At 39.5% G+C, this 13,130-nt stretch overlaps 1 protein-coding gene across 1 annotated transcript; it reads left to right on the top strand.

Moving 5' to 3' along the window:
- Nucleotides 1-3,360: 3,360 nt before the first annotated feature.
- LOC115204920 (olfactory receptor 11A1-like) lies at nucleotides 3,361-4,944 on the top strand. Its single transcript, XM_029770504.1, has one exon. It carries the CDS (start codon nucleotides 3,579-3,581, stop codon nucleotides 4,509-4,511), a length of 933 nt encoding a protein of 310 aa, XP_029626364.1. The 5' UTR covers nucleotides 3,361-3,578; the 3' UTR covers nucleotides 4,512-4,944.
- The last annotated feature ends 8,186 nt before the right edge of the window (nucleotides 4,945-13,130 follow it).

Below are 13,130 nucleotides of genomic sequence, written 5' to 3'. Positions count from 1 at the left end.
GCTATACAGGTCCATCAACCCATGTAAATACCGCTCACACTGTAACCTATAGATCATGAGAGAACCTTCATAAATCAGTAGAATGTTAATAACCTATTTATTGACACTTTATAATAGCTTTTCAGCAAAAGCTCATTTTTCAATATTCTGAGTACATAGCTCAGCCATCACGGCGAGCTATTCAAACACCCGCCAACTTCGGGGACACCTAAACTCAGAATTAGTATTAGAAATATTGTATTACTTTTGCTGATCTTCGTCAGAATGCACTCCCAGGACTGCTACTTCCACAAGAAATGTTGTTTTTGTTCCAAATAATCCATATTTATGTCCAAATACCTCCGTTTTGTTCGTGCGTTCAGGTCACTATCCAATTGCATAACGCGCAAGCGTTATTTGAGACGCAAAAAGTCAAAATGTTCCATTACCGTACTTAGAAGCATGTCAAACGTTGTTTACGATCAATCTTTATGGTATTTTTAAAGTAGAAATGCGATAATATTCCAACCAGACAATAGCGTATTCATTTCAGAAGAAAAATAAGGGAAGCTCGCTCGTGTGAATGCGCATTTCCAATCCCTTTGTTGCCAGGCAGGCCACTCAGTAAGTGAGCTCCTATATTCTGCCCGGTTACTGGATACGGATGAAACAACTTTCTGAGGGCTTTTGACAGCCAATGGAAGCCTTAGGAAGTGCAACATGACCCCTAAGTATTTGTAGTTTCTCTAGGGATTCAAAAGTAGAACTACAATTCTCAGACCTTCCACTTCCTGGTTGAAATTTTCTCAGGTTTTTGCCTGCTATATGAGTTCTGTTATACTCACAGACACCATTCAAACAGTTTTAGAAACTTCAGAGTGTTTTCTATCCAAATCTACTAATAACATGCATATTCTATTTTATTGGCAAGAGTAGTAACCAGTTTAATTTGGGTACGTTTTTCATCCGGCCGTGAAAATACTGCCCCCTAGCCCTAAGAGGTGCATTGTTGTGAACACAGAAAATCAAATGTTGCTGTTTTTCTATTTTAAAAGTTTGGAAGAAACTGGGGAAACCTGGAAAAACTAAACGGAGAAAATGGAAATTGGGGGAAAAAACTGAGGTAGACATGAAATTAAAACTGATTTAAAAGGACTCAACAGCGTTTCTCTGCATTACTGCACTTTAGAGTGTTATCCTGCAGCACAGCATTGTCACGTCCTGACCATAGTAAAATGTTATTTTCTATGGTAGAGTAGGTCAGGGCGTGACAGTGGCTGTTTTGCTATGTTTTCTATTTCTATGTTCTTAGGTTCTAGTTTTTGTATTTCTATGTTGATTTGTTTAGGATGATCTCCAATTAGAGGCAGCTGGCCCTCGTTGTCTCTAATTGTAGATCATACTTAAGTAGGGGTTTATCTTCCTGGGTTTTGTGGGTGATTAATTTTGAGTAGTGTTTGTTTCTCCTCTGTGTCACGGTTTGTTGTTTTGTATATTCAGTTATTTGATGTATTGCATAGTTTCACAGAGTAAATAAAATGTGGAACTACACACACGCTGCACCTTGGTCCTCTCCTTTCGACAACCGTGACAAGCATTTTGTGGAAAATTGAGATCAGGTCCAATATTGACTATCTACCCAAGAGGGAAAGATGTTGGGCCGTCCTAGAAATGTTTTAGAGAAATGTAAAATATCAAATTTAGCAGATGCTTTTATCCAAAGTGACTTAGTAATGTGTGAAGACATTTTTATATATGGGTGGCCCTGGGAATCAACCCCACTATCCTGGAGTTACAATACTCTACCAAGATGCATGAAAGGTTTATAAATGCTTTGTGAAGCTTCAATTTAAAATAATTTGTAAGACCTTTATTAAGCGTTGCTTATGCTACACTTTACAGAGCACAATTTTGTCATATTTGACATCGGTGATTATGTCACACATTTATGGTCAGTCTGTTATCTGGAGTATTTCTCCTGTCTTATCCGGTGTCCCCTTGTGAATTTAAGTACGCTCTCCCTAATTCTCTCTTTCTCTCTCTCTCTCTCTCTCTCTCGGAGAGAGCCCTAGGACCATGCCTGACAATCTGGCATGATGACTCCTTGATGTCCCCAGTCCACCTGGCCGTGCTGCTGCTCCAGTTTCAGCTGTTCTGCCTGCGGCTATGGAACCCTGACCTGTTCACTGTGATTGCTATTATTTGACCATGCTGGTCATTTACAAACATTTGAACATCTTGGCCATGTTCTGTTATAATCTCCACCTGGCACAGCAAGAAGAGGACTGGCCACCCCTCATAGCCTGGTTCCTCTCTAGGTTTCTTCCTAGGTTTTGGCCTTTCTATGGAGCTTTTACTAGCCACCGTGCTTCTACACCTGCATTGCTTGCTATTTGGGGTTTTAGGCTGAGTTTCTGTACAGCACTTTGAAATATCAACTGATGTAAGAAGGGCTATATAAATAAATTTGATTTGATTATGCCAAATTTATGAACCCTTTATAAAGCATGACATAGGGTTATAGATTATTTGTAACACATTTATGTAGTGTTTATGAAGGCTTTATGAAGCCTTTATAAGCTGCATGTCATTTAAAGCGGGACCGATATTCCTACCTCAAGAAATGTGTAATTTTACAGACATTCTAGCACATTTCTTCTATATTTCTGCGTCTTCAGTCCAGGGTCCACTGCAAGGTGTCGTTGCGCATTTCAGACTCCACTCGGTGAGGCACATCGATCTGCAGGTTGAGCATGATTCGATTATAGACTCCTAAAATTGTGCAGTTTGATAAGACAATTTTACAGCTAACTAGCTACGTCACATACTGATATTGTCTTTGGTATTATTGTACGTAGCTATGTTTTCTAGCTAGCCAGCCAGCCCATAGAGAAAGCATTGCAATGTGGATTTTGTAGTCAACTTGAGATGCAACAGATTTCCACAGCAATTTTCATATGTTGCTACCATCCCTATTAAAAAGCCAAAATGAAACATTTGTTCACAAAAAATATTGTTCTCACATATTAGTGTTATTTAGATTATAAGAATGCGGGTTTTGGGTGCATTTTTCAATGATAAAAGGCATTTGAACACCCTGGAGGGCATGTGGTAGAAAATGGTATCTGTTTTCCTCTATATGGTTTCCTTGACTCTGAAAATATCTAATTATCCCCAGGTATCCCCAGGTATTGGTAATCCTTTGCATATCACACCATGGCACGCATTTCTTTATCTCACAAGTATAAGAATCAAGTGAGGAGCTGAGTTTAAGGAGGTCATCATGGATAAAAAATGAGCAGTCTTCATTTTGGATTTAGAACACATGTAATAATAATAATAATAAATTACATGAGTGCAGGATACAAAGAATAATATTGTTTGAATTATGTTATCAGGAGAATGAAAAGCTGTCTATATTGGTGAGTATACTGTAGATGTGGAGAAATCTATTACTGAATCAACAAGTCAAGGAATTATCCATTTAGGTTGTCTGTTCTTTGTGATTTCATCAATTTAACTTATATGTAAGCTACAGTAGGAGGATTTGCTCCTCTTCTTCAAACATTGACAGCACATCTTTGCTAAATCCCAGGACCATGGAAAACTCTACTCACTTCAAGGTCTTTAGGCTTGCTGCATACGGTGATATCGGACAATTGAAGTATTGCTACTTTGCTGTAGTAACTGTTTTATATTTTGTCATCATTCTTGCCAATGCTTTGCTTATTGGAGTTATCTGCATTGAAAGAAGCCTTCATGAACCCATGTATCTGTTTCTATGTGCTTTGTTTGTTAATCAGTTGTATGGGAGCACTGGTTTGTTTCCTGCTCTCATGTTTTACTTACTCTCTGACACACATGATATTTCCCTTCTTTATTGTTGTCTACAGATTTATGTATTGTACACATATACTCTAACAGAATTTAGTAATTTAGCAGTTATGTCCTATGACAGGTACATTTCTATTTGTTATCCTCTACAGTATAACAATATTATGACACCTAAAATAATTTGTGGCTTAATTCTGCTGTCCTGGTTGTATTCTTTTTTCCTCATCGCCATCGTTATCTCCCTTACTTTGGGACTGCAATTTTGTGGGAACATTCTAGACAGACTGTATTGTGATAACTACTCAGTAGTCAAGCTTGCCTGTTCAAATACTATGCTGAATAATATATGGGGTCTTCTTGTCACTGTGGTTTATATTTCTTGTACTTTATTTCCTACCATATACTCATATGTCAGAATTCTACTAATATGTTTAAAGTCTTCAAAAGAGACGAAACAGAAAGCATTTAACACTTGCATACCACATATAGCCTCTATGCTGAACTTCTTCTTTGGATGGTTATTTGTGATTCTACAAGGCAGATCTGAAACTGCAGATCTTCCACCTGTACTTCGCAGTATTTTATTTGTTTATTTTCTGATATGTCCACCACTCTTCAATCCTTTCATGTATGGCGTTAGGATGGTAAAAATCAGGCATGCTTGTAAAAAGGTACTAGGCCGTTACTCTAAAACATAACCTGATAGTTCCTTTTTGTAATGTTGAATTATGTGTTTTCTTACTTATAGTTGCTATAATTTAATGTAAAAATTGGATCAAGTTTATCATGTATTGTAACTGAGAATGTCTTGTGTCATATTAGCTAGTTAACTGCATAACTACAGAGCATCAAGGAGAGCTGCACACCCTACCTTCAGACTACGCTCAAACAGATTTTGGGAAGACCCTACACCCAAAACCATTCTGCCAGATCTAGACTCTTGACCCACCTAACTTAAGGATAGTTGTGTCCCTGCCCATCTTCCTAAAATGTTTGTCATCTTGATTTTTTAAATGTTGTTGCAGTTTTCAAGTTAATTTCCTGTAGTTCTACATATTTTGCCATGAGGCAGAAATAAAGGGAATCTCTCACAAAGGTTGTATTTAGCAGTTTTTTTCTGCAATGTATTTGTAATGTGTACTTACATTATTCTTGCAGTGATGGCTTATGACCGGTATGTCTCCATTTGTAAGCCATTTTTATTTTATTCCATAACCATTTTCTCTCACTTAGCAATTGTTAAACTCTCCTGTGTTGAAAGTGCACTGAGCAACCTGCATGCTATATGTATCATAGCTTGTCTAGTGGTTTTACCTTTTGTGTTAGTTGTGCTCTCATATGTCAAAATATTACTTGTTTGCTTGAAGCCTCAAAGGAGTCACGAAAGTAGGCTTTTAATACGTGTGCTCCCCACTTGATCACTTTCATAAACTTCTCTACAGCCATCCTTTTTTCTGTTGTTTACAGTAACCAGAGATATCAGTACAGTTTATTCTGTTCCACAGACATGGGGGGGAAAAATAACTATGCCTGCGCTACAGAAGGCTACATCGGTCCGCTAATGCAGGACTAGTAAAGGCCCAGTGTACTACTTTTGTGAGAAAAAAAGTAATCCAAAAATATTAATATTTATTCATTCTGATTTTTCAGGGGGTGCTGTATCACCCTCAGCACCCCTACGTCCTGTGGCTATGTTCTGTTCCCACCACTGTTGCACCCTATCATATAGGGATTAGGACCAAGGAGATCAGAAATCTGAACCTAAACTGGTACCAATTATGACTTTAGATGGTACAGCAGTAGGGCCAGGGTTACTGGTTTGAATCCCAGGACTGACAGGAATATCTGTCAAGATGTGAGCTGCCAGAACTGAATGCTTATACTGTACATTTGTTTTTATCATCAACATAATCCTTTGTATTGCATTTTATTTCTGTAAATTCTTATTTATTTCCGTTAAATGTATTTTACTGTCATAGTACTGTATAGCACTGTAGTAAAGTCAAATCAGGGATGCTGCTGTGGCTCTGACCCTATGTTCTTCTAGAATGTCAGTGGATATGTACTGTATGTGTGTTTCAGGGGGATGGGGAAAGGGCAAAATGATGTAAGGTTCCAATAAGTTCTGTTTCCACAAATGGGCAGTAAAATATTCCTCTAGTAGTGAAAGATCTATAGACTTAGATCAACGTCACGTCAGTGTATCTGTCCCATTATGGCATCTGCAAGAGCACTGGAAGCACCATTGAGGCAATCTCCATTTTGAAGTAGTCCATTTTCTTCTACAACTTCTACAAGTTTTCAAACAACTGGAAGGGTGCATACTGCCACCTGGACAGTGTTTTTTGAACAGGTATAAATAAAGCCAAGGTTGGCTATTTACTGCCACCTGCAGTTATGGAAAGTTTGCTCATAAGTATAATTCATTGGCTGATCCCCCAGTTACTACTTCAAAATGGTGAAAGTCCTCAATGCCACAGCCCATGCTAAAACTGTTTTTTGGGCACTACAGTCCTCTATCTATCTCTATGGTTACATACTTTTTAGACCGGTCACTGAGCTAAAGATGGATCAGCCCGTCTGGCATTTGCCCTAACTACCTGGCCCGTCTGTTTCTGCTTAATTCTTAAATATATGTTCACATTGTCATTTAAGCACAGGTGTTGTTTAATACCACTATCCAATGATAATGTCCCTGAGAGGAAAAGCTTGTGAGTTGTGTTCGTTTTGACATAGAGAACGCCTACAGCATAACATTCTAAGTCAGTGGTTCCCGCGCAAGGTGTCGGCAAGCAGGTCCTCTTGTCATGTTAGTCACTGCATACCTTAGAGAGCTATTTACAACTTGTCAGAAATGTACAGATCAACTAGCCCATGTCAGCTAATGTATTTTTTATTTTTTTAGTCCATAGATATTGTTGAGTCACTCAAATATCACATAAATACACATAAGACATGGCAAAATGTATAGAATTGCAAGAATATTGTCACGGCTGTTCGAATGATCGGACCAAAATGCAGCGTCGGTTTCGTTCCACATATTTATTGGACTGTGAAACTAAATGCGATGCAAAACAAAACTGAAGGAACAAAACAACAAACCGTGACGCAGGAGGAACAAACACACTCACAAAATATAATCACCCACAAAACACAAGTGGGACAAACATCAACTTAAATATGGCCTCCAATTACAGACAACGACAACCGGCTGCCTCTAATTGGAGGTCATGCCAAACAAAAACCAACCTAGAAATACAAAACTAGAAACTAAACATAGAAATACAAAAACGGACAAACACCCCCTGTCACGCCCTGACCTACTCTACCATAGAAAATAACAACTTACTATGGTCAGGACGTGACAAATATTTGCTTTAAAACTGCAACATTTTCTTTGTACCCCATGAAAAAATGTGTAGAAATGCAGGAAATAAGCACTAAACTCTAAATTCTCTCCGCCAACAAGAGAGGTGTGAACAGTTTGTGTCATAAACAGTGCTTGTGCCCATAGAAATAGGTCAATGTTAAAATTAGTGCTTCAACAATTGGGGGAAATTAATTTAAAATCAGTAGTAGGCCTAAGATAACAATTCACCAACTGTCTTCTTAAGTCCAATATTTTAAAAGGATATGTACAGTACATACAGTATACTGTATAGAGTAGACCTATGAACAGTTACATTTCCAATGCAGCCATTTTTCTCTCAATATCAAAAAATGTATGGGTAACAAAAGTACCTTACTGTGGTTATGCTTGACCACTTTAATTGAAAACAAACAAATATTGCTTCTTGGCAAGGACGCAATTTCTCAAGCAAGAATATTTTTTGGACTGTCTGGGAATTGTCTGAGTGGGGAGGGGAAATGAAAACTAGCCGTTTTTGGCAGCGAGGTTTGCATTTTTTTTTTATTGTTCTAGTAACTACAGTATACTGAACAAAAATATAACATGTAAAGTGTTGGTCCCATGTTTCATGTGCTGAAATAAAAGATCACCAAAAATTTTCATGAGCTGAAATAAAAGATCCCTGAAATTGTCCATAGGCCCAAAAAGCTTAGTTCTCTCAAATTTGGGCCAGAAATTTCTTTACATCTCGGTTAGTGAGCGTTTCTCCTTTGCCAAGATAATCCATCCACCTGGCAGGTGTGGCATATAAAGAAGCTGATTAAACAGCATGATCATTACACAGGTGCATTTTGTGCTGGGGACAATAAAAGGACACTAATAAAATGTGCAGCTTTGTCACACAACACAATTCCATAGATGTCTCAAGTTTTGAAGGAGCCTGCAATAGGCATGCTGATGGCAGAAATGTCCACCAAAGCTGTTGCCAGAGAATTTTATGTTAATTTCTCTACCATAAGCCGCCTCCAATTTAGAGAATTTGGCAGTACTTCAAACCGGCCACACAACCGCAGACCATTTGTACGGCGTCGTGTGGGTGAGTGGTTTGCTGATGTCAACGTTGTGAACAGTGCCCCATGGTGCAGGTGTGGTTATGGTATGGGCAGGCATAAGCTACGGACAATGAACAAATTTGCATTTTATCAACGGCAATTTGAATGCACAGAGATACTTTGTCGTGCCACTTATCTGCTGCTATTACATGTTTCAGCATGTCGCAAGGATCTGTACACAATTCCTGGAAGCTGAAAATGTCCCAGTTCTTCCATGGCCTGCATACTCACCGGACATGTCATTCATTGAGCATGTTTGGGATGCTCTGGATTGACATGTACGACAGCGTGTTCCAGTTCCCGCCAATTTCCAGCAACTTCGCACAGCCATTGAAGAGGAGTGGAACAACATTCCACAGCCCACAATCAACAGCTTGATCAACACTATGCGGAGGAAATGTGTCGCGCTGCATTAAACAAATGGAGGTCACACCAGATACTGACTGGTTTTATGATCCACGCCCCTACCTTTTTTTACGGTATCTGTGATCAACAGATGTTCATCTTCATTCCCAGTTATGTGTTATCCATATGTTAGTTCAGGGTTGGGTGTGCCAAGAGACCAAAGGTGTCAGAACGGAGTGCTCAGGTTGGGGTGTAAGTAAGGTTTAATCATAGCCTGAAGGTAGGGTAGGTTAGGGCAGTTCCTCTGGCTGCTCCGTCGGCAAGTATCTTGTTTGATATTGGATCTTGAAATTATGAAATGACAATAGTCTTATGAACACAGATTACAATACCTTAACCTCTCTGGGCCAGTGGGACGCTTGCGTCCCACCTACTCAACAGCCAGTGTAATCCCGATATTCAAATACCTTAGAAATGCTATTACTTCAATTTGTCAAACATATAACTATTTTACACCATTTTAAAGACAAGACTCTCGTTAACCTGTTGGGGATAGGGGGCAGTATTTGCACGGCCGGATAAAAAACGTACCCGATTTAATCTGATTACTACTCCTGCCCAGTAACTAGAATATGCATATAATTGTTTGATTTGGATAGAAAACACCCTAAAGTTTCTAAAACTGTTTGAATGGTGTCTGTGAGTATAACAGAACTCATTTGGCAGGCCAAAACCTGAGAAGATTCCAAACAGGAAGCGCTCTCTCTGACTATATCTTGGCCTTCTTGATCATCTCTAACCAAAACAGGGGATCTCTGGCATAACGTGACATTTTCTAACGCTCCCATAGGCTCTCAGAAGGCGCCAGAACGATGAATGGTGGCTTTGCAGGCCATGGCTGAAAAACATTAGCGCATTTGGTAAGTGGTCGATCTGAGGACAATGAGACTGGAGGCGCGTGCACGAGCCGACACCATGTTTACTTTCTCTCTCTTTGAACGAAAACAAAGACTCCCGGTCGGAATATTATCGCTTTTTTACGAGAAAAATCGCATAAAAATTGATTTTAAACAGCGTTTGACATGCTTCGAAGTACGGTAATGGAATATTTTGAAATGTTTTGTCACGAAACGCGTCGGGCGCGTCACCCTTCTTTACCCTTCGGATAGTGTCTTGAACGCACGAACAAAACGCCGCTATTTGGATATAACTATGGATTATTTGGAACCAAACCAACATTTGTTATTGAAGTAGAAGTCCTGGGAGTGCATTCTGACGAAGAACAGCAAAGGTAATCCAATTTTTCTAATAGTAATTCTGAGTTTGGTGAGTGCCACACTTGGTGGGTGTCAAAATAGCTAGCCTATGATGGCCGGGCTATCTACTCAGAATATTGCAAAATGTGCTTTCACCGAAAAGCTATTTTAAAATCGGACATAGCGATTGCATAAAGGAGTTCTGTATCTATAATTCTTAAAATAATTATGTTTTTTGTGAACGTTTATCGTGAGTAATTTAGTAAATTCACCGGAAGTTTGCGGGGGGTATGCTAGTTCTGAACGTCACATGCTAATGTAAAAAGCTGGTTTTTGATATAAATAAGAACTTGATTGAACAAAACATGCATGTATTGTATAACATAATGTCCTAGGGGTGTCATCTGATGAAGATCATCAAAGGTTAGTGCTGCATTTAGCTGTGTTTTGGATTTATGTGACATTATATGCTAGCTTGACAAATGGGTGTCTGATTATTTCTGGCTGGGTACTCTGCTGACATAATCTAATGTTTCACTTTCGTTGTAAAGGCTTTTTTGAAATCGGACAGGAAAAAATGTGAAAAGTGAAACATATAAGTAAATATGGAAAGGACAAGCCTTGTGTAAGATCTGTTGGAGAAGATGGCGGACACAGAAAGAAAAGGAGAATAAGTGGAACTTGTTTTGAGTAAATATGGAATGGTGGATCACACAATTTTTGGAGGAGCTACAGAAGGAAATTGAACATGATGACAGTGAGGATGAATTAACTGAGGTGGCATGTGCAATGAATACCGAGTTTGAACCTCGTCCTGATGATGAGAAAGATGATTCTGACCCAGTGGGAGTGATATTTTTGGAGAGAATTGATCCTTGCCTTCTGGCGGATCCATATGTGGTGTCAGGTTGGGTGGAGAAGAGGTTGGGGAATGTTGGGTTGGTGAAAGAAACTCGAAGTGGAATCACGTATATTTTTTGCATTTCTGTCGTCCAGAGGGAGTATGCGCTCCGCACCACATGACTGGGGACAAGAACTGCGAATTGCTTTCCTCTCCAGAGCAGGGCACCATTGAAAGGAGTGATAACTGGAGTGGTGAAAAGTGTTGAGGGTCAATTGAAGTTGAAGATTCCCGGTGAAGAAAAGTTGAGTGTAGAGGGAAGCAGTGTGGTGAGGAATGTTGGCATCAAGTGCAAAAAGAGGCATTTTGGCTGAATCGTATGTGGTGTGAGGTTGGTTGAAGAAGAGGTTGGGGACTGTTGAGTTGAAGTTAACTCGGAATGAACTTGTGATGATTTATTGTGTTTCCTCCGCCCAAAAGGAGGGGGCTCTCCAGACAAGAGTTATGACTTGTGACACGGCGCCGTTGAAAGGAGTGATAACAGGGGTGGCATTAAAAACTTCTTATGGCTTGGGGGCAGTATTTCGACGTCTGGATGAGAAGCTTGCCCAAAGTAGATGCTAGAATATGCACATAATTGGTAGATTTGGATAGAAAACACTCAAGTTTCCAAAACTGTTAAAATAATGTCTGTGAATATAACAGAACTGATATGGCAGGCGAAAACCTGAGGAAAATACATCCAGGAAGTGGGATTTTTTTGATGTGGGCATTTTCAATTGAATGCCTATAGAGTATCTAATGGGTTAGGACTCAGATTGCAGTTCCTATGGCTTCAACTAGATGTCAACAGTCTTTAGACATTGTTTTCTGAAAAATGAAGAAGAATGAGACCTTTCTGTCAGTGGACTAGAATCATGTAGTGCTGGTTTGCGCGCGTGACCGAGTGCGCACCCTTCGTTGTTTTTCCTTTCTATTGAATACGCTATTGCCCGGTTGAAATATTATCGATTATTTAGATAATTGACAACATGAGGATTAATTATAAACATCGTTTGACATGTTTCAATTAACTTTACCGGTACTATTAGGATGTATTCGTCTGCATGTTTTGACCGCCAACAAAACAGAGGTTTTGGGATATAAAGAGGGACTTTATCGAATAAGACAAACATTTATTGTGTAGCTGGGACTCTTGTGACTGCAGCCATATGAAGATCTTCAAAGGTAAGTGATTATTTTATTGCTATTTCTGACTTTTGTAATTCCTTTACTTGGTTGTAAAATGTTTGCATGCTTTTGTAAGTGGGGCGCTGTCCTCAGATAATTGCATGGTATGCTTTCGCCGTAAAGCCTTTTTGAAATCTGACAAAGCGGCTGAACAACACTTGTATTTTTTAGGAATGTTTATTTTGACTATTTCTGTATTTTGAATTTGGTGCTCTGCAATTTCACCGGATGTTGTCGAGGTGGGTCGCTAGCAGAACGCCTACGCCAGAAAGGTTAAGTGTTGAGCGGAGCAGTTGAAGTTGAAAGATTCCCGGTGTCTGTGACGCATGCTTTTTGGTGAGACGTGGATCCAGTGGAGAGCGTGGGGAAATGGAGAAGACATTGTCTGTCATCAAAAAGAAAGGGGGACCAAGGCACTCTTTATATAATTAATTAAAATGCCGTTATTTGTATGGCATGTTCAATGGAAACAAACTTTAAAAACTCAGATGTGTTTCGGCTGCATGGCCTTCATCAGGGAGTACAAAGAAATGATAATACAATGTCCTCTTTTGAACAGCTTTTTCCAATCTCCCCTGATAGAATGGTGGTGCGTGTACACCGCGAGGCTCGGCGTCTACCCAGATTTTGAGAATTTGTTGTAATTTACTTAATAGTTCTTAGTTTATTCACTCAGTACAGCCTGATGTACACTTCATATAGCTGACAAGAACTCCTGGATATTGGAACACAATGCACAAAGCGAGTTTTTGACAACTACCACTGGAGATCACGTAGATGCCCCGGGAGACTGAAACGTCGCTGAGAGGAAGTGCTCGGAGGTGGCGTCGAGATCGTAAACAAAGGCGAGGGAAGCGGGGTGGCCTCCAGGCTTGGCAAAAGCTAACCCCAAATCGGCTTTCAATACCTAGCCTTTTCCTCACTAGTATCCGGTCACTGGTGAACAAAATGGACGAAATACGACTAAGAATCATCTCACAAAAAAGGATTATGGATTGCAGTTTGACGTGGAAATATTCGGTCAATCTTATTTCACAAATAGCGGAGCCTGTGAGTTCAAATAGACTTTTTATTAACAATATAAGTAAAGCCGAGCTGATTCATGAAGCAACTTCCTTTCCAATCTTGGCACAGACTACTTATACATTTGTCCTCCTTACATCACACTCATAGTAACTCCTCTT

The sequence above is a fragment of the Salmo trutta genome, chromosome 13, assembly GCF_901001165.1.
Source record: "Salmo trutta chromosome 13, fSalTru1.1, whole genome shotgun sequence".
In the NCBI taxonomy this organism is placed as follows: Eukaryota; Metazoa; Chordata; class Actinopteri; order Salmoniformes; family Salmonidae; genus Salmo; species Salmo trutta.
Note: the sequence above shows the minus strand (reverse complement) of the source record. Positions and strands in the feature narration are given on the sequence as shown.

Excerpts from the sequence above, each read along its gene's own strand:
- LOC115204920 (XM_029770504.1), top strand. The coding sequence starts at position 3,579 with ATGGAAAACTCTACTCACTTCAAGGTCTTTAGGCTTGCTGCATACGGT.